The sequence below is a fragment of the Eptesicus fuscus genome, chromosome 1 (genome assembly GCF_027574615.1).
Source record: "Eptesicus fuscus isolate TK198812 chromosome 1, DD_ASM_mEF_20220401, whole genome shotgun sequence".
Taxonomy (NCBI): Eukaryota; Metazoa; Chordata; class Mammalia; order Chiroptera; family Vespertilionidae; genus Eptesicus; species Eptesicus fuscus.
The window spans coordinates 7438535-7460344 of record NC_072473.1 but is presented as its reverse complement, the minus strand read 5'-3'; the positions used below and the strand labels follow the sequence as shown (position 1 = coordinate 7460344).

The following is a 21810-nucleotide window of genomic DNA, read 5'->3' as shown; positions in this document are numbered from 1 at the left end:
AATGCTTGAATCCTGCTCCCAGAGATTCTGACTTAATTGCTCTGGGGTGTGGCATCAATAATTGGGCATCAAGTGTTTTGAAAGCTCCCCAGGTGATTTTGATAACAGCAAAGTTGGAGAACCACTGTTGTAGAGATACATTTTTGGATAACAAAATGTTTTACAGAAAATCATATTACTTATACCCTCTTGTGAATTACTTTAATCAGCTGGTGCTTTCTTCTCGACACTGTTTCACGTTATCTAGTCTGAAGAAGTAGTGGCTTTGATTGGGGAAGAGGAGAATGTTGTCTCAGGCAGATGGGAATCAAAGGACTGGGTGGGGGCATGGCACCCTGAAGGTTCTGCAGGATTAGAGAATAATCTGGGACTATTGGATAAAACAATCCAAAGTGCTATAGGAAATGGTTATTTGCACTGGATAGATCCAAAGATTGCAATTCTATTCCCTTACTTTTCCTGGGAAGTTAAATATTATCAAAGATTCCACATTTGTTGTAGCATAATTTTCATAAATAAGACATCCGAATATAAGTAACATAGTAGGAGTGAAACTGAACATTTTAAAAAGAAATAATAAAAATGGAGATGCATCACTTCCCAAGCCCTAAAAGATACACTTCCTATTTCTAATCATTGGGATTCTTTCTCTGTCTTGCATTATTAACTCCCCATTGACCTCATAAATTTTAATCACTTTAAAGTATCCTGCAGATCAGGTTCCTTTTCAATTATCTTCTTTTTTTCTTTTTTCTTTTTTATCTTCTTTTTTTCTTAACATTTGTCTCATGTGCTCTTTCCATGCATTGAGGGATTGGTAAATACTGAACACTATTGCCTTCAGAAGGTTTGAACATTCTGAGGCTGATTCACTGAGCAAACAGCTCTTCTGATGAGACCAGAATTATACTTCTAGCACATCTACTGCACATCAGGGCTAGAAGGTCTGTCCAGCTCAAGCTATTTCATGGCAAAGTTTAATTGGATCTTTTGAGAAATCATCCTTTTTATCAAAGAATTTATATGCATACATGCATAATCCACACACATAGACAAAATTGTGGGATGAAGGCCTGGGGAGGGGGCCAGAGCAGGGTGGAGAGGTCAGTAGGGGGAGGGGGACCTCTGTAACACTTTTATCAATAAGAATAAATTAAAAAATATATAGAAATAGTAACCAGAATATTGTTAGTAGTAAATATTAATAATGTTATTACTGCCGAAACCGGTTTGGCTCAGTGGATAGAGCATCGGCCTGCAGACTCAAGGGTCCCAGGTTCGATTCCGGTCAAGGGCATGTACCTTGGTTGCGGGCACATTCCCAGTAGGGGGTGTGCAAGAGGCAGCTGATCGATGTTTCTCTCTCATCGATGTTTCTCTCTCATCGATGTTTCTAACTCTCTATCCCTCTCTCTTCCTCTCTATAAAAAAAAATCAATAAAATATAAAAAAAAATAATGTTATTACTATTAAAGCAATCTTTTCCAGAATTTGAGTGATATCAAACTGAGCTAATGTAACAGTTCGTTTGTGAACTCTTGTAATTGTTTTTCTTAAAAGAGAAAGGACAGATGCAAAATTTGTGCCATTCATTAATCTCTACCGCCAACTACTGGAGGAAAGAGTGAATACTTTTTTCTGTTGTAATTAGTTTTTCAGACTATGCAAATACACAAGACATTTGTTTAGCACTGGAAAGAACAAATTACCTTGTTTATAAAATTGTTTTTCCTTTGAATCTCAAATTTTTTTTCTTTTACACTATACATATTTGAGAACTTACTATAAAATAGTAAATCTCAGCATACTTGTCTACAATATATGGACATTTAACCAGAACTCGCGACTTGCATGATTCCTGTCTCTAAGCCTACCTTCAGAGTGTTCATTTCATGTTACATGAAACTAACGTTAAAGAATCAGCGAACCTGGTGGTTCTTAAACTGTGGTTGCCTGACCAGCAGCATCAGTATCATCTGGGAACTTGTTAGAGATACAACTCTGAGGGTGGGGCTCAGTCTGCAATGTTTTAACTGGGACTCCAGATGATGCTGATACACACTCAAATGAAAGGTCACTGACTTAATGAATAACAAGAATCTTTGGAATATTAGAAAATTTAAAAATAATGCTTGTGGGCTATCAAGACTTGCGTGCATGCTATGATCCCTACTGAGCAGTGTTTTCTTTTGAATTTGCAGTATGAATGGAATGACAATGAAATGTACTTGTTCCGATCATCGGTTGCATATGCCATGAGAGAGTATTTTTTAAAAATGAAAAACCAGACGATTCCTTTTAGGTGAGTTCATTTGCTGTGCTTTCAAGTTATTCCAACTAGTACTTCCCTCATTCTTGGGTCTGAGGAGATAATTTTGTTTAACCTTTTATTCAAGTGAAATTAAGAAAATCCTCCTAACAACTTTTAAACTTCTTTTATATCCTAGAATGTGGGCCATTCTATTTACAGAACTGTGACTTGTTTGACTTGCAGATTGCAAAAGTATTGTTCTTATTAAACGCCTTCTCCTCTCCCTTTCGATTCCCTTCCCTTCTCTTCTCTCTTCTTTTTTCCTCTCCTCTTCCCTCCCCCAAATGCTCTCATGTACCCTCAACACTGAAAGATAAAGGCATAAACCTCCCTTCACAGAGCTTGTATTCTAATGGATATATTTTGTGTGTGTGTGTGTGTGTGTGTGTGTTATAGGCAATCAACAAAATATATAAGAGAAATAAAATAGTATTAGATAATGATAAGTGCTAGGGATAAAATTACAACAGGAAGGGGGGTAGGGAGTGTGGTGTGTATGTTTGTGAGTGTATAGAGTTTAATCTTACATAAAATGGTCAGAAAATGCCTCATTAATATTTGAGCAAAAATCTGAAGTAGGAGAGAGAGAGAGCCAGTAATACAGACAATGTTTCAGTCAGGGAAAGTAGCAGTTGGAAAGATCCTGAGGAATGGATATCTTTCACCTGTTGAAGAAACAGCAAGGAGTCCAGTGTGGCTGGAGCAGAAGGAGCTAATAGAAGACAAGTAGGAGGCACTATGGTTAGGGTGGTATTGGGACATGTGGGTTGGAAGGGGAGAAGAAAGTTTATGTGGGTCTCACAAGCCATTCTAAGGACTTCGGCTTTTATTCGGAGTTAGAAGGCCAATAAGCTACATGATCTGCTTCAGATTTTATTAGGATCACTCTGGCAGCTGTGAGAACACATTGTACTGTAAACCCCATGCCTCACCCACATCCATAGGTGTAACATGACAGTTCTGTTGAGTGGGGCAAGATTGCAATGGTGTAAACACACCACCTCTGTCCATGTTACTAAGCTGTCGCTGCCCACCATATTATTCATCATAATCCCAAGTCACTAATGATTCCTCATTGATTCTTCTGGTGCTTTTAGTTTGGATTTTTCTATCATTGAAAAAAAATGTGATTTTTATATGGTGGCAGAACAAATAGTGCAAAGACATGCTATTACAACTTATGTAGCTGAGTTCATGTGCTTTGGGCAGTGTTAAGCTTTTTTTTTTTTTTTTTGTGTGTTGTGTGTGTGTGTGCGTGTGTGTGTGTGTGTGTTTGTCCTATTGTTTGCCCTGACCCATATTTCTCTACTTAACCCTGTGGTCCTCTACCAATCTCCTTTTCACCAGTGGAAGTCTTCACTCTATTCATTGTGTTCTCTGTGTTACAAAGGAAGATGTTTCTTTTGTTTCTCCACAGGGCAGAGGACGTGTGGGTGAATGATGTAAAACCAAGAGTCTCCTTCAAGTTCTTTGTCACTTCACCTACAAATATGTCTGACATCATTCCTAGAAGTGAAGTTGAAGATGCCATCAGGTGATATTTTACTTTCAAACTATAAGGTCGAGGGGGTTAACAAATGCAACAATAACCATAACTAACACTGAGTGTGCTCTTACTGTGTGCCAGGCACTGGTCTGAGTAATTTACATATTTTATCTCATCTTTTTAAGAAATAAGTTTTTATTGACTTTAGAGAGAGAGGAAGGGAAAGGGATGCAGAGATGGAAACATTGATTGGCTGCCTCCTGCACACCCTCCCCACTGGGGATTGAGCCCACAACCTGGGCATGTGTCCTGACTGGGAATCAAATGGGGGACCTCTTTATTCATGGGCCGATGCTAAACGACTGAGCCACATCAGCTGTTTTACTTCATCTTAAAAACTTGGGGTTTTATTCCAGGCGGATCTCCTAGCAAGGGAATTGTTTTGATTTGAATTCCTCCAGATGCAGGCCCTTAGACAAGGATTTGAGTGTAAGCAGTTTATTTGGGAGGTGATCTCAAGAAGCACTGGTAGAGAACTGTGCACAGGAGACAGAGAATGGAAGGAAGATTATACATCACATATTACCAAGCAAGTTACCACTGTGGGCAACTAGAGCTCTAATTTTGCTGGGGAATTCTGGGATACCATATAGAATATGCACCCAAATTGTTCCAGCAAAGCTGGGGTATTTATTTACCACCTCCCATCAGTTATTGGTTGAGAACTGCTTACAGGTGACAAATTCCCCAGCATTTCTGGCCTGCAAACAGAGCAGAATCGTGTAGTCTGAGAATGCTCTCACAAAGGCAGCAGGTACTGGATGAAGAAAGTCTAGCCAGCACTCATGGAAAATGGTTTCAGTGTGGAAGGGACACGGACAGGTATTGTCATCATTTGCTATGGGGACTTGATTTAACTCCCCAAAGTCTGAAACAAAGTAGGCAAGCATAGATTTCCTTAGACATGGTTAGCCTCCACACAAGGAGAGGGACTTGCTGTGGGCAGTGAGTATTTAGAAGGAACAGCTTGCCCAATTGCCTCAGCTGTTTCCCAAAACAGCACAAGTGAAGAATGGGCAGATGCAGATGGTTCCCCTTGTATTAAAAGGCTTAGGATATTTGACAGTCTGTTCGATGCTTCTCTGCCTCTGTATCTATCTTTTTGTTCATCAGGTTATAATATTCTTTATTTTCCATAAATGAGTGAGATCCTGTGGTATTTTTCTTTCACTGCCTGGCTTATTTCACTTAGCACAATGCTGGGGAGTGTTGGGGGCGGGTAAGAGATCAACCGAAGGATTTGTATGCATGCATATAAGCACAACCAATGGACACAAGACACTGTGGTGGGAGTGAGGGCATGTGCTGGGGGGTAGGGGATGCCGGAGGAAGGTCAATGGGGAAAAAAAAAGAGACATATGTACTACTACTTGTAATACTTTAAACAATAAAATAAACAATTAAAAAAAAAAAGGCTTAAGATAGCCTGCTAGGGAGAAGCGCACTAGATGGCCCTCTTGAGCTGTTGTTCATCTTTGGAAGCAGAACTAAGACCTGCTGGGCAGTGTACGTGCAGAGAAAATCTGGGTTAGGTGGGTGTACAACCTAACCAGACCCAGAGACTCACTGCCTCCATGAAAGAGCCTAGCCCCCTGTAAGCTGCAGGGGACCTCATACTTCCTATTTCCAGAATGACTTGAGACACTTTCAGGCTAAGGTTGCCAAGGGTTACATGACTAATTCTGCTTTGAGCACTGTATTTCCCTGGGTGGGCTCTGACCTCCTGACCTGCACTGTACTCAAGGGTAGGACGATGGGATGCCAGACACTTTGGTTTTCGATCCAGAATATTTTCCATTTCACTATTTTTTGTTTTGCTTTTAAAAGAATTTTCATCCTTTTTTAAAAAAAATCTATAAAATTCAGCCATGTCCCATCCCTGTGCTGGAGAAATTGGAAAAGGCCCTTTTCCCGTGTTCCTGCCCAGTGCCTCTTCCAAATGTCAACACCTTTTGTTTGGAAAATACAACTGGGTACAGGACCTTATTCATTTATAGAAGAGGTGCATTCAAATGGTCCTTTTTCATTATTTGATATAAAGTCATTGTAGATATACTCTGATAGAAGGGAAGTTCTTGCTGAATATACTAACTTTGCCTTTGCAACATAATCATCACAAATGAACAAATGCCAGCCATTTGCATGTTTCCACACTTGCAACCAATTATCCAATGAAGCTGTTGCCAAACCTAATCCAGATTGCAAGATATTAAAGGTGCATAATTGTTAAAACATATCATTCCTTGGACCTAGTGATATACTTTGATTTCATTGCTATTTAAGGTGTACATTCTTAGGATAGGCCTTATCAAATCCTTTCAGGAACAATGCTATAAGGAGTAAATAATTGCACACCATTCTATTTTGCCTAAATGTTCCTTTTGCCTAAGTGTTTTACTTTTGGGGATAGGATGTCCCGGAGTCGTATCAATGCTGCTTTTCGCCTGGATGACAACAGCCTGGAGTTTCTGGGTATTCAGCCTACACTAGGACCCCCTTACCAACCACCTGTCACCATATGGCTGATTGTTTTTGGAGTTGTGATGGGAGTGGTAGTAATTGGTATCGGTGTGCTCATCTTCACTGGAATCAGAGACCGAAAGAAGTAAGTGACCTTTCCTGGACTTATCTATCCTAAAACAGAAAGGTTTAGGGAAAACTAGTTGGAAAATTTGCAGTAAGTGGTAGGCTGTACAGGAAGGATAATTGCCACATTTCATCAGCACTTCGCTTACCTAGTAAGCCCTACCACACAGTAGAGGCCCAGCCTGCGGTTTACTAGCATTCCTTGGTAAACCCAATCCTGGCCACAGCATTATTTTCCTACTGGCAAGAGGCACTGAAAACTCAGTAATGGGCTGGCTCAGGGGATTATCCTTACTGATGAGTCCTCCATGGTCCATGCTGGATTTTTGATAGGTTTGAACTGTGAAACATTCAAGAATGAGCTCTGAGTTTGCTTCAAACTGCTACTCTTTAATCATCTTCATTTTTTATCAGTTAGCATAGATTCACTATCATCTCTTTAGTTCATGGGTCAGGGACCCTCTAATTTGTTCTTGAGTTGAAGGTCCAAGTTCATTGAGGATTTAAATCACTAAAGACCTAGTTTATGGTCTTGCTCTGCCACTAGATTATTTTTTCCTGGTCTTGAGAAATCATTTACTTTTGTTTGGCTTATGTAATTACACTTTGGGCTGTTTAAACACATTATTGATGGAATTTTTACATGCATTAGTCAATTTTGCTCAATTTTCCTCACTATAGAGTTTTTTAGTTCCCCAAAGTAGCTTCATTTAAAAAAATAACTATTAAATAGAATCTATCTATAGGGTTAAAATTTTAAAAATACAAAAGGATACTTAGTCTCTCTATCACTCTTTGCCTCCAACTTCCCTTCATAAAGCCAACCAAAATTATCAATTTCTTGGAGACCTGTTGTATTAGAATCTTCATTTTAGTAAGTCCTTCCAGGTAATTTGTATGCACATTACAGTTTGAGAAGTACTCTTCTACATACTAAAAACTTGCATATGAGATACTATTCCAAAGTTAACTCATTAAATACATTATTTGGGGACACCTATCCTTCATGCCACACACAATGTAAATAGAAGGTACACAGAAAAATAACACTGGCTACCCTGCTCAGTACTTTCATACATTAATGTTTTCGGAAAAACCTATGGTATAAATGTGTAATTATCTTCATACATATGTAAAACTGAGATTCAGAGAGGCTAAGTAACTTTCTCAAGTTTACACAGCTAATGAGTAACACATTGGGATTTATACCCAGTTTCCAAAGCTGGTTGTTGTACCACAAAACTGTCCTACCCTGATCTTTATACTTTGGAAGATGCTAATATAGTTGGGAAGCTCTAATATGAGGTGATTGGCTAAATGACCACTGAGTTCATAATAATAATAATAATAATAATAATAATAATAATAGTTAATATTTATTGAGGGTTATATGCTAGGTACTGTCAGTGCTCTGCCAGTAATAATGCTCTCCAAGCATTATTTCATTGTCTTTACATAGTTGCCATCATTTTCTGAATAGGCAAACTGAGGCATAGGGCCTCCCTTTCTCTGACTTCAGAGCTCACATCCTAACTTGCCTTTATGCTCTGCCAGCCAGGGTGACAATCTCGGAGCTAAAAAGTGAACCCAATGCACTGCAGGTGTTTATAGTCCATTAACAGGGGACTGATAATGCAAACAAATACACCAGTGATTAGATGTTGAGATGTAAAAGATGCCTGCGCCCAATAGGGCCCAAGGTAGGCAGTGTCATTCTAACATCACTATTTCAAGGTGACTTCATTTTATTTAACAGGAAAAACCAAGCAGGAAATGAAGAAAATCCTTATTCTTCTGTGAATTTGAGTAAAGGAGAAAATAATCCAGGATTCCAAAGTGGTGATGATGTTCAAACTTCATTTTAGAAAAATCCATTTTATTTTGAGGTGATTTTATTGCATGTAAATGTTAATTTCACATTAAAGAAAATATGAGATTATAAAGATGTCATTAAACATCAAAACCATGGCTCTGTTCAGGAAAAATGTCCAAAGAAGACATGCTGAGGCCTAGAGGCCCTCTTTACTTGCATTGCTTTTAGTATTTACTTCTGCCTCAAAATTTGAGAAAGCGTGTCTTTGGTCTTCCAGGCTGTTCAGGGGTAATGGAAATACAAATGTTTGTTGTGTTGCTGGAGTTGGGAAAAAAACATATATGGTGGGAGGATTCAGTGTAATAGCCTTATATGGAGTCTGGATGGATGGCTTTTAAGAACAGTGCAAGTAAACTGATGGAGCTGCAGATATTGAGAATGACACACATTGTTCGCTTTATTTTAATTCATGTGTAGAGTATGACATATTATCTTCATATTAACTTAAATCTAAGTACAATAGCAATTTGCCCAGTGATGATTGGACTAGACCATGTGTTTCTCAGGGTGACAAGTCTAAAGAAGAGAGAAGAATCCAGAGTGTCAGAAGATGTTGCCTTCTCACTTCCAAGCTACTTGCTCATCATCTCCCTGACAATATTAAAGTAGCCCCTGGGGCCTCCATGACATTGCCTCCTTCTAGCACACCTGGTAGAAACTCAGTTCCATTGTTCTCTAACTGTGGAATGAATGGAAATCCAACTGCATGTCACCCTCTGAAGTGGGTACTTAATCTCTTAAATCTTTTGTTTTTACCCACAATGTCTGAGTAGCACTGAGCACAAAGCAGATACTCAATAAATACTAGATTTGCACACTCCTGTGGTCTCATGTGTACTTATGTACTGGGGCTTCTGTGGATTCTGTCTGCTTCCAGGGATTGGGTTGCTGTTTGAATGTCTGGGACCTTTGACCTCTCAAATGTCTTAGAATGTATTCCCATTTTTAAAATTTATTTATTGTATGAAGCAGCTGAAAATTAAGTCTAAAAAAGTTGTGTTAAGATTATATATACAGTAGGTTAGAAACCACAAACCTGATGTGCTTTTATATATATCTCAGAGCCCCTAGCCCAGTTCTGAGCACAGCATCCACTACATACATAAAGACTGATTTAAAATAGATTAAATAAATGAAAATATCCAAACTCTACCCATCAATTCACTCTGTGTGGTAATCAGCATAATGTTAGATAACTTTGTTCTTAATAAATTCTATAGAGATATGAGTCAGTTAGCCAAGTCAGGGGAGGATGAACATTTTCTTCACTTCCAAGAAATGTAAGCAGCTCCCTGGTTTAAAACAACAACAATAAATGCCAGGTATCACACTAAATAAGTTAAACAGCATTTAAAAATTATTATGCATGTTTTAAATAGTATGAATATTGTTCCATTACCTGGCTCCCCCTAACATCACTGGACTTACTTTCTGGTAAAGCTCCACATTAAAATCTTCCTTTACTTGATTTTTGGAGCCAGGCTTTTAAGCCAGGCTTTGGCATCTTTTCATACTAGACAATTCTGTATTGTTTGAATTTTTGTAACAAACATGTATTACTTTAATTATAAGGGTAATTATTTTTAGATCAAATACATAAGGATAAGAAGAAAAAGGGAAAACAACTGTCAAGGGGGTGGGGCAGAAAGACCTAGTTTGGGCCTGGAAAATCTTCCTCTGGGAGGTCACAGTCTGTGCTGCAGAATCTGAGAGCACAGCATGGCTGGCACTCCCACCTGACTGTGACCCACTGAACCTGGCACCAAGAACATGCTAAATAAATGCATGGTGAATGTATAAATGCCCTAATAGTTATTTTTAAAGTTTCATTTTATTATAAATTGAGATTTGTGTACTTCTGTAAAAAGAACCCAGAAGATATTATCATAAGTAAATTGTGCTAAAAAGAATGGAATTATTAAATGTCAAGAAACACATAACTAACAGGAATAATTTGAAATAGCTGGGGGGTGAGGGGATAAGTGGGACAAGGGTATGAATGTCTCTTGAAGGAGATTATTAACTTATATCTAGAAAATAGTAGCAGGGCTTAATTAGGGTGTCTTTTCATTGTAATAGTGCCCTCAACATAACCTCTCTTTCCCTTCTTGACATTATAGAGATGACAATGAAGGACTCCAAGAGAGATGAAAACCTATGTGTTCAGCAGCAGGCTGTGAAGGAGGGAATTCTCAGGAAGAGTTTTAAAGCTAAAGTATATTGTAATAATAGCCATGAGAAACTAAACTCATACTTCAGCACCTTTGTGTCAAGAAGGAAGACTGAAATAGAAACTTCAGTTGTCAAACTGGCCAGAAGCCCTAGGGCCCCAAACTCAAGGATTTAAAATGACTAGAAAGCAACAATCTAATCAATTCTAGATATAAGATCTTCGTTACACTTGAGTTGAGATTGATAATGGTTAAGGGTAAGGAAAAAGGCACAGTTATACCTTAGCACCTTTTAAAATTTGCTCTATGTGAAACATAGTTAACATATTATGGAACTAGAGGCCCAGTGCATGAAATTCATGCATGAGGCAGGGCGGGGGGGATCCCTCAGCCCAGCCTACACCCTCTCCAATCCAGGACATCCCTCTCACAATCTGGGACTGCTGGCTCCTAATCGCTCATCTGCCTGCCTGCCTGATCCCCCCTAACCCCTCTGCCTTTCTGCCTGATTGCCCCTAACTGCCCTCCTCTGCCGGCCTGATTGCCCCTAACTGCCCACCCCTGCTGTCCTGATTACCCCTAACTGCTCTCTTCTGCTAGCCTGATCGCCCCTAACTGCTCTCCTCTGCTGGCCTGATCACCCCTAACCGCCTCTGCCTCTGCCTCTGCCTCTGCCCCTGCCACCATGGCTTTGTCCAGAAGGAAAGCAGGACAACAAGAAGATGTCCGGTCAACCTGGTCTAATTAGCATATTACCCTTTTATTAGTATAGATAATATTGTTGAACTTTAGCTTTCTATTTGTGTACATTGTGACATAAAGTCATTGTTCTAATCTAAGCTTCAAGCAAAGCTTGACAATGGTATGTGATGAGAATTGTGTTATTTGGATTAAGTTGTGGACCACCTAGTAATGCCCACCATATAATGAAGTCTCCTAGGGCAGTTCTGACTGTCTGCACAGGAACATCTGGACACTTGTTAAAAATGTAGATTCTCTGGCTGCACTCAGACCTGTTCTACCAGAATCTCTGGGGTAGTTCCTATGAATCTGTGTTTTAATAAACTCTCCATTTGATTCACATGCATGTTAAAGATTGAGAACATTGAAACATAAAGGCAAATGTCCCATTTTTGTACTTATTAATAGCATATTTAATTATCATGGGAGTGACGATATAAAGAAAAGAACAAATATGGAACAAATAATTTTTCAGTTCTGTTCAATCTTTACATGTGGTATATGCCCTCTTTACTGCAATCAGGAAATGTGCTTCTGCTATAGGCTTGGAAGTATAATATTAAGAGCAGCATAAACAAAATTATTAATTTGACCTAAATTTCAAGGAAATCTTTTCTTTCCTACCTTGTTCATTTCTAGATAATATAACAAAGAGCACACAGAATACCATTAAGAAGAACTCACTAAATTAGGTATTCTGTGCCTTGCTACTTTCCTTAAAAAGTATGAAATGTTGGCTAACATTTATATCCATTCTTATCAGATCTCCTAGTTTCTTCTTTAAGGCTTGTCTTTTTCCCGAAGTGGTTCAATGGAAGACAGAAGTTGCTGAAATGTGGGACGCTTTTCTGGAAGCTAAATAAAAGAAAAAAGAAACACACATTGGTTTAGTTTATGATTGTTGTGATTAAAAATAAAATATATAAAATATTTATACCTGACTCCTAAAGCTAGCAACATTTAAATGTGGAAACACTACAGACATTTTTACTAATGAGAAAACAATTATAGTCCTACAAATTGAAAAGAAAAAGTATCTTTGTTTACATAAGATATGATTGCATACTTGGAAAAATGAAGAGAATCCATGATAAAACCAACCCATATAATAAAGGAATTCATCAGGAGAATGGTATATAAAAATAACATACAGCCCTAACCGGTTTGGCTCAGTGGATAGAGCGTCGGCCTGCGGACTCAAGGGTCCCGGGTTCGATTCCGGTCAAGGGCATGTACCATGGTTGCGGGCGCATCCCCAGTGGGGAGTGTGCAGGAGGCAGCTGATTGATGTTTCTCTCTCATCGATGTTTCTAACTCTCTCTCCCTCTCCCTTCCTCTCTGTAAAAAATTAATAAAATATATTTAAAAAAATAACATACAAAATCAATAGCCTTCATGTATATGTACAATAACCAATTAGATGATATAATAAGAAAAACCCATTTACAGTAGCAACAACACCGAAATAAAATACTAACAAAAATGTACCTCCAAATCAAGAAAACTTTAAAACACTGCTAAAAAGTATAAACTAAGATTTCAACACATAAAAAAACATTGCTTGTTCTTGAGCATTACAAATCAATATCATAAAGGTGTCAAATTTGCTAAGTTAAAATATAAACTAAATACGCTCACTTTATAAAGGGATTTTAAAACTTGAGGCAGGGAAAACAAAAACCTGTTAGAAAAAAGAGCAAAGACATGACATATAATTCTCAGGAAGATATACAAATGCCCTTAAAAAAATATACTTCATTTATAATGAATAGGGACATATGAAAGCTGCCCTAACTGCCATTTCTCATATATCAGATGGGCAGAAATTCAGATAAATTGGAACCTAATGAAAATTGTGAATGTTTTGCAATAAAATATAAAGTTGAGGGGAGAGCCCTAGCTGGTTTGACTCAGTGAATAGAGCATCAGCCCACGGGTCAAGGACAAATACCTCAATTTCAAGTTTGGGGCATGTGCGGGAGGCAACCAATTGATGTGTCTCTCTCACATCAATGTTTCTCTCTGTTTCTACTCCTCCCTTCCACTCTCTCTGAAAATCAATGTAAAAAATATCCTCAGGTGAGGATTAACAAAAAAAATTGAAGGAAGACTAAAATGCTCACTAGATGCAGAACCTTAATCGGGGATTGTCTCAGCAAACCCCTCTCAATGGATTCTACCATAATTCACACACTTATGTGGAGCAGCTGTGGAAAGAAGGCAGTTCCTTCCTGTTCAGGGCTCCCTGTCCAACTGATGGTGCAGTCCTAGTGTCTGGAGCTAGAGTGGCGAGGGTCAAGGAGGTCTGGCTTCAACTCAAAACCCCTTGTTTGCTCCTCTTCTTCAACTGACCAGTGATGGCAGTAAGTCCTGTACTTGTTTCTGTTTATATTGCTCCTGTATAATGTGTATAGTTATAAACTGCTTGGTGTTTTCAGTTCCACAGTATGAGTACACGTGTGTGTGTGTGTGTGTGTGTGTGTGTACTGAGTTCTGTGAGGGCAATCAATCTGCAATTTCAGCTCCATGTCTACCCCAAAACGTATTCTTATTCCTTATCTGCATGGAGTGCTTTTACTCAGCATTTGGTAAGTGTGGGAAGAGAGGATGGGGTCATGTCCATTATGTATTCTCTACACATGGTTATAAGTTCTCTGTTACACATTTTCTACTCGAGGAGAGACCCCATAATGTGGTTAAGAACAGGGACTCCAAGACCAGCCAGTCAGCATCTTAATGGCTGTATGACCTTGGGCAAGTCACTTAAACGTCTCTGGTTCTGTTTCCTCTTCTGTTAGTTTTAGCCATTATATCAGTGTGTTTACTGATGAATAAATAAGCCAATATTTATGAAGTTTGTCGAACAGTGTTGGGTATAAGTTGTTAAATGTTGGCACCTGCATTTCTTGTTTTTAATTACAAACACTTGAGGGCAGAGGTTCCCGGCCATTTCCACCTGATCTGAAGCTGGTGCCTCCCCTTCACCAATGCTTTACCTAGGGGTGACATGGCACCCAGTTCCCCTGGTGGTGCACTTGCCTCATGCCAGCAGCTGTACATGATCTTGTAGACGGTGTCTGATGCCAGTTTGGGCCGGTAGAGCCTGTGGCCCTGGGAGACCTTCACAACCACCTGGGAATTGTCGTACAAGTCATAGGGCTGTTTCCCCAGGCTGAACACTTCCCACATCAGGATCCCTGCACCACACCGAGGGGCGAGAGGCGGCCGGCAAACAACAAGGAAAGAGAGCCAACATCAGAGGGTACACAGTTTGTTGAATGAGCTTCACGTGCCAGGTCAGGAAGGCTATGGGTCAGAGCGAGGGAGCCCTGGGAAATGAGTCCTTGCAGAAGGGACAGGGTATGAAGGGTGGGTCATCACTTCTGGAGCCTGGGGGGTCTCTCCTCCATGTTTCCTGAGTTGCAGTCACCCATTTTTGCTGGTAAAGGGGTAAATAGCAAGGACAGCTGCAGGGGCAGCTACTTAGGGCCAACATTCTTGGGCTGCTCCAGAGAAGCATCTGGGGTCTGGGTAAACCCACAAACTACTCAGCTCCAGCTCTTAGGAGCTATTGATCAAAGTCATCACTTTTCCTTTCTCTCTGCCTTGGCAGTTGTGTGAAATAATTTCATTGCACAAATTACCTTTCAGAGGAAATGTAAAGATAAAATCATTGAAAGTATTGCTGCTTTTCTTTTTGCCACAGTGGGTCATTATATTTTGTGGGTCTCCTTTTGAGAATCCGATAAAAGCCATTGGCTCTCCCTTGGGAAAATGAATGCACAGCATTTCTGTGTTTGGTTTCTGGATGTCCACAGTCCCCCAACCATCATGAACTCCAGGTTAAGAAACCGAGTTCTGGTTATTGTGGTCAACAGGCTGGCACCTGGGGTCAGTCAGATGTGGCCTTTGAGGCCCAGTTCTGCCACTTACAGTCTGGGCAAGTTTCTTACCCTTCTCAGTCAGGTTCTCTGTCTATAATATGCAGATATTTGCACATCATATAGTTACCATGAGGATTAAATAGGGAAAAATCCCACACAGAACACTTTAAAGAGCACAGGGCATTTTAACTGCTCTCTAAATGGTGGCTATTTGCCATCATCCTCATAGCCAAGTGAGAGAATTTCAACAGTCAGCCAGCGTCAAAACAGTAGAAAATCAGAAATATGTAAGGAGGAAGAAAATTGTTCTAGAACCATAACTGAAGTACTACCTTCAAAAACTTCTCTGACTTTTAGGGCTACCAATTTTATGTAAAATATTTACAATAGGATAATATTACAAGTTGGTATGGCTGCATTCAAAAAAACATTCTGAAACAACTATCCAAAGCATGTTACTCCCTCACAACACTCTTCTTTGGAAGGATAGCATCTTATCTCAAGAATAATTTCATTGCTAAAAATATCTGCATCTTCTTTTTGAGAATTGCTTTCAGAGGTCCTGGTTCATTTTGAATATCTTTATTGGGGACAAATTATTTAAGAATGGATTTAGTTTTTGAAAACAGCCAGAAAATGCCAGGAGCCAATCTGGATAATTCAATTTTTGGTAAAAAACAAGGTAGAACTATTAAGTAAGCATACTGTTTTTAAAAATACCTTTCACAAGGCGTATTAACTGGAGCAAGGAGATTGAAACCAACTTTGACAAGTTAATCAGCACAAAATATTGTCAAGTATTCACCAAAATCCTATCTTTGTGGTTTTTCCTTTTTCTGTATACACTGGATTATTATTATTTTTTTTACAATGAACAATAGCACTTTTACTAAAGGAATAATTTGTTTAAAAAATCATGTTATATAAAAACGTAAATGCCTAACTAAAATTTGCTTTCAATTTTTTCTATTATTTTATTTTCCATCACCATTTATCCCCCCTATCTTCTTTTCCACCTCCATCCACCCCCTCCCGCCCCACAATCACCACACTATTGTCTGTGTCCATGACTAAAATTTTCTTTTTAAAGGCAGTCTTATAGATGTCATGTAGAAAGTCAAATTATGCTTATGGACCAAGACAAGCATGAAATAGGTTTTAGTTGAATTAAATACATTCTATAGCTTGATAATAATTTGGATTATTTATCCTGGATGCATCCGATGGTGATTGTAAACAGGTCTGACATCCCTCACAATGTAGAAAAACATCAGCAAATCTACAAAATCACAATTTAAGAATTATTCCAGTTTTCTAATTATCGTTACTAAATTTCATTATAGATCTTTTAATAAAACAGAGGCCAGAAAACTTTTTCTGTAAAGGGTCACATAGGGACTATTTTAGTATTTTATTTTGGTCATGCATCTATGGCAACTACTCTACTCTGCTAGTGCTGCACAAAATCAGCCAGAGACAATGCTAAAACGAATGGGCATGGCCTGGTGCCAATAAATTTTTAATTACAGAAACAGGTCACTGGATTTGGTCCTGGGCTGTGGCTTGCTCATCCCTGATTTAAATTAGGAATTTTAATGAGGACACTAGCTGAAATTGGTATGGGCCAAAGAGAACACTGAGTCATATTTGTTTTCTTACATCAGGCATGTCCCCCAAATGGGTCAATTCAGAAAAGAATGTTTATCACAGCTGCTTTCATGCTGAAAATAGATGATTCCATTGTAACCCCTTCAGTGTTTTGGACTTCATGCAAACTCGGTTTTCGTTTTCAATGACTCATTTTTAAAAATTGCTTGAAATCTTCAGTAGAACAGCTTTTATGAGAAGGTGGTAGCAGGATGCAAAGTATAGAATATGTGCAGACATCATAGCACCAACTCAAGGAAAGATCATTTTCTATGTCTTGCTTGCCTACAGGTAATTTTGTAAGTGCTCAGGGTTTTTGCTAAAAATGGATGTTGTTACCCTTGTGGTTTCCTGTTGTGGAAGCTGGCTTGTGAAATGGGGCTGAGGCCTGTGTGGCCACATTCTTACCGAATGCCCATACGTCTGACTTGCTGCTGTATTTGAAGTAGTGAAACACTTCTGGGGCTGACCACTTGACGGGAAACTTGGTTCCTACTGAGCTGACATACTGGTCATCAAGAACATACCTGTGTGGGAGGGGGAGGACAGCAATACAGACCTTAAACTGCTTGGCTGTGCACAAAGGGAAGACCTCTGCTGGCTGCCATTGCCTGGTGGTAGGTAGTACAGGCAGCCAGTCAGCCGGATGCCTTCATGTTCTGGATCTTTTGCTTCCTTTCAATGTGTATACTTAGCTAGAGCCTGCTTATGACTTGTAAGTTTTAAAAAATGATACCTAACTTTGAAAACACCAAAATATGAATGCAAAATGTTTGGTAAATATAGAAAAACACAAAAATGTAAACATAAAGTCACTCAGAATCCCACCCCAAAGATAACCTGTAATTCTACCACTCAAGATACATTTTTGCTTACAGTTTCCAATCTTTTTTTCTATATATAATATGAAAAAAATTGGGTTTCTGTCATGTTGAAATTTACTTTTATTTTTCCTTTAACAGCATATCAAGAACATTTTGTCCATATGGTTACATTTTCTTCTGCATCATCATGTTTAATGGCTGAATGCCCTCTTAAGAATTTACATAATTTGTTTAACCATGTAAATGCTTCTAATATTTTGCTGTTATAAACAATGATGAACAAAAATATCCTATGGAGTTATTAAGACCATAAAAATATATGTTCAAGGATATTCACTATACTGTGGCTTATAATAATGATAATGAAAACAATCTTAATGTCCACATGTTGAGGAGTGAATTAATATAATATGGTACATTAATACAATAGAATAATATGCAGCTATTAAAAATAAGATAACTCTATATTTACCATAAGAAAAAGAGGCCGTGGGTATATGGTTATATGTAAAAGCAAGTACATATAATGTGATTCCACCTTTATAGAAACAAACAGTAAATGTACTTATTTGTGTACATGATTGGGTATAACTAGGAATCAGGTATGGAAGGACATCCATGAAATGTGTTAGCAATAATTACTACTAGTGCTGAGAACGAGGTAAAGGGTCAAATTCTACTTTGACTTTATATACCATTGTTATAGTTCTCACAGTAAGCACATACTATTTATATAATTAATATAGGGGAACCCAATATATTTGCCCACAAAAACAAATAAATAATGACTCATAAATAGGACAATAAGAAAATAAAAATTATGAAAACTGAAATTTTAGATATGATTTATAGGAAAACTATACACAACAAAATGTGTTAGAGATATTTACCATAATTTAAAACATCAGAAATAGCTGGTTTGGCAAGTTATTCTATGCAAATAATAGTAATAATGAATAACAACTTCATAGGATTATATATAGCACCTTCTGTACTTTTCTCCCTGGGCCTCTTCAGCTTCGCAGATACCACAAGACACCCAGAAATTACATTGGCAACCCCCAACTGGTAATTTTGTGTTGTTTAACCCTTTCTTCAAATCATTAGGACCAAGTTAAGTCACAGGCATCTGAATGATGTGACACATAGCTTTGTGACAGAAAGGGCCTGGTGCATGGTCCCCAGGACCCCTTATTCAAAGTAAGACTTGTGTTCCCCTTTTTCTAAGAAACAAAGGACTTGAAGTATATTCCCTGTATATTGGCACAACAGCCAATATTCCTACTTTAAGAACAAGGTGGGAATCAGCCCTGTTCTGGGAGCTTCTTCCTGCCCTCAGGAGCAAAGAGCAGCTTTTTCTTTTGCATTTGAGAGAGGTACCGTATTTTCTGGCATATAAGACGACTGGGCGTATAGAAGATTTTCCTGGGTTAAAAAGTCGTCTTATATGCTGGAAAATACGGTACATATATGGAATGTCAATGCAGGAGACTCAGTGTATCATGTTTGGAGGGATGGCAGGTAGCACAGCTAAAGGATATCTTGCAATACTGACGGGTCCCAGAAGAGGAACACTTACTAATACAGAATTTTGGAGAAAACTTAGAGACAGATCTTCCTATGGTGTTTTAGGGCTATGTTTGCTAAATACAGAGCTGGCCTTGGTAAACTCGTCAGATCTGTTTGAAACTGCATTATTCCTCCTCAGCATTATGTGAGTTTATGTTGAGTCAGCACAGTTTTACAGCTGTATTTTGTCTCAATGTCAGTAACATGTACTTGCCCTTTAGACCAACTGTTGGCATTTTGAGGGCAGGGACTATCCCATTCATATCAGTATGCCCCATAAGTCCAAGGAGTCTAGTAGAAACTTGATAAATGTTTGTTCAATGACAAGGCTAGCATGTATGTTTTCATTTCCTATGTTAAATCATGAAAATTGGCTTTAAGGCTTAAGTGGTATGAGAATTCAGAATTAGGGAATGGAAGACTTTTAAAGTGCTATCAGAATCAAAATGATTCTCCAAATGATGAAGCGGTGATAGAACACCCATCAAGAGAATCTCAAAGTCTACTTTAATGCTTTACTTCATGATAAACATAATTTAATGACATGACAACAAGATTTTCCTGGTGCTAATGCTCTACCAATTTGGATATACAATATATTAAGAAAACCCCCAGACAGGGCTAAAGGAGCCTTGATGGACTCTATCTATCATCTATCCATCCATCCACATATTATTTATCCAAAATCATCTGACTGTTACATGTTATATTTAAATATTTAGGATCTTGTGTGGAATTTATTTATAAGTTTAGAAAATATTTATCAGGATGTTGAAAGAACTAAAAAGGGACTTTGTATAATTTCTAAAGTGCAACTTCACCTTACAGGTGAGGAAATGTGTTTCATAGGTAGGCAAAGGTAGTATGGGGAAGGGAATCCAGGTTTCTAAGCCCCCAATTCAGCACACATTCTGTATCCCCACAGAGTCTTTAATTATGATGGCATTGAGTTGAGAATGGAAATTCCCCTTTCATTGGCTGCCCCTTTGGAACTGGCTTACCTCGTCATTCCAAAGTCAGATACTTTCACAGAGAGATCACTGTCCACCAAGCAGTTCCGAGCAGCCTTTGGAGAAAAAAAAAAAACCAACAACAACACAAAATCATCAAGTAGTAAAGGTAACCATGAATCTTCTGTCATCTTTCTTCTCTTTGGCAAAATTCCCAGGAAAATCTAAGATTTCCTAGCAAAACCCCAAATGTTGGGGAGTTGTCTTTTTTCCCTTTGCAATTTTTGATTTTACAAAATAAAAACGTGTTCTCATAAGTATTTTCACCCATGCATCCATCCTTGTCAAACACAAAAGGTATTACACATTAAACACAGAACCTGAGCTCCTCAACGAGAAGGGAAAATCAGTTCGAGAGGCTTCTTTGAGGATACCATGCAGCAACATGCACTTTTAAGATATAAATGCTGTACCAGAGACTCAAAATGCACTTGCCTAGTGTGCATGGCATGTTTTCTGTTCAACACAAGAAAATCTCTAAAAATAAATACCAGTGCATACCAAGCAGAACACTTTTCCCTCCTCTTCTGACTCAAACACATACACAAATTTCATTTCTCTCTGGTTTTTGTTTGTTTTTATATTTTCAGTTATTGTATTAAATGACTGCTTTAGCACTAAGCCCTTCTTAGAGTAAGGGTCAATTTGGGTTTAATGGTTCCTAGAAACACTAAATTGACCAAAGACTGTCCTTTCCATCCCTTTTCCTTCAAACGACACACAACTACAAAGATCTTGATGGCTTCTTTTACTTTCTCCATTCTTTCTGAACTTCAAATAATTTATTTTGAAATTGTGATATATATTTTTTTAAATTATGAAAGTGTCATGTGCTTAAGCAAGTCACATGTGAGCAAAGTAAAAGCTAAGGTGGCCTCCTTGCCGTTCCTCCCAATGGCCCCACTGCTGGAGGTGGGAACTGTGGATTGCTTTCTTTCCTTTCTTTGAGTTTCCAATGGCTTTGCTTACCAAGTCCCGATGTATGAACTGGTGGCTCTCCAAGAAGGCCATGCCTTCACAAACATCATAGCACATTTCTAAGAGCTGGTAGGTTTCAAGTCCTTTTCCATGACTCTTCAGATAATCAAGCAAGCAGCCATTGGTTATATATTCAGTCACTATGTATATAGGGTATCTCTTTGAGCACACTCCATAGAATTTCACCAGCTTGGGATGGTTGAGTTTCCTGGAAACAACAGATTTTCAAAGTTAAATATTGAATTTCCACACTCCACTTTCCAGATGTCCTGAAAAAGTATCACTCTCAAATATTTGTTTGTTTGAATTCCCCCCTTCTACTTGAACAGGGAAAGAAGAAAAAGCTTTTAATCTTATTTTGGATCTTATTAGTCTTTGAAGGAAAAAATGCTGTCTTACATTGGACATTGATAACCCCAGCAGCAATTTAGTGGTTATGGATACTGTGCTCAACTTTCATTCAGAGAAGCAGGGAAGCAATGGTCTGGTGCCTTGGAAATCCTGTTTAGTCTACTGGCATCTCGAGGACTTCCATGACTGATTTGGATGAACCTACACCCTAAAATCCCACACTTCCATTTTAAAGCATCTAACTTTCATGTCTAAATATTTTGTTCTAAAAAAATTGTATCAAAATATTAATGGCATAGATAAAATGAAAATAGCTACT

At 38.4% G+C, this 21810-nt stretch overlaps 2 protein-coding genes across 7 annotated transcripts in view; one reads left to right on the top strand and one right to left on the bottom strand.

Annotated features, from left to right (window-relative positions):
- The window catches only part of ACE2 (angiotensin converting enzyme 2), a 39544-nt gene extending 31235 nt beyond the window's left edge, over positions 1-8309 (top strand). Inside the window, exons 15-18 of one of the 2 annotated variants that reach the window (XM_008154928.3) lie at positions 2202-2302; positions 3729-3845; positions 6268-6462; positions 8200-8309. In XM_008154928.3, coding sequence (XP_008153150.2) covers positions 2202-2302; positions 3729-3845; positions 6268-6462; positions 8200-8308 — 522 coding nt within the window. In that variant the 3' untranslated portion in view covers position 8309. The remainder of the gene's footprint in view (positions 1-2201; positions 2303-3728; positions 3846-6267; positions 6463-8199) is intronic. The other variant, XM_054720448.1, reaches the window with a different exon arrangement.
- Positions 8310-11471: 3162 nt separating this feature from the next.
- BMX (BMX non-receptor tyrosine kinase) overlaps positions 11472-21810 on the bottom strand; it is a 52508-nt gene continuing 42169 nt past the window's right edge. For 4 of the 5 annotated variants that reach the window (XM_008154927.3, XM_054720456.1, XM_054720464.1 and 1 more), the window contains exons 15-19: positions 21132-21348; positions 20154-20218; positions 17168-17286; positions 14268-14425; positions 11472-12083 (exon numbers count right to left, since the gene is read on the bottom strand). In XM_008154927.3, the coding sequence (XP_008153149.3) occupies positions 12009-12083; positions 14268-14425; positions 17168-17286; positions 20154-20218; positions 21132-21348 (634 nt within the window). In that variant the 3' untranslated portion in view covers positions 11472-12008. The remainder of the gene's footprint in view (positions 12084-14267; positions 14426-17167; positions 17287-20153; positions 20219-21131; positions 21349-21810) is intronic. The other variant, XM_054720477.1, reaches the window with a different exon arrangement.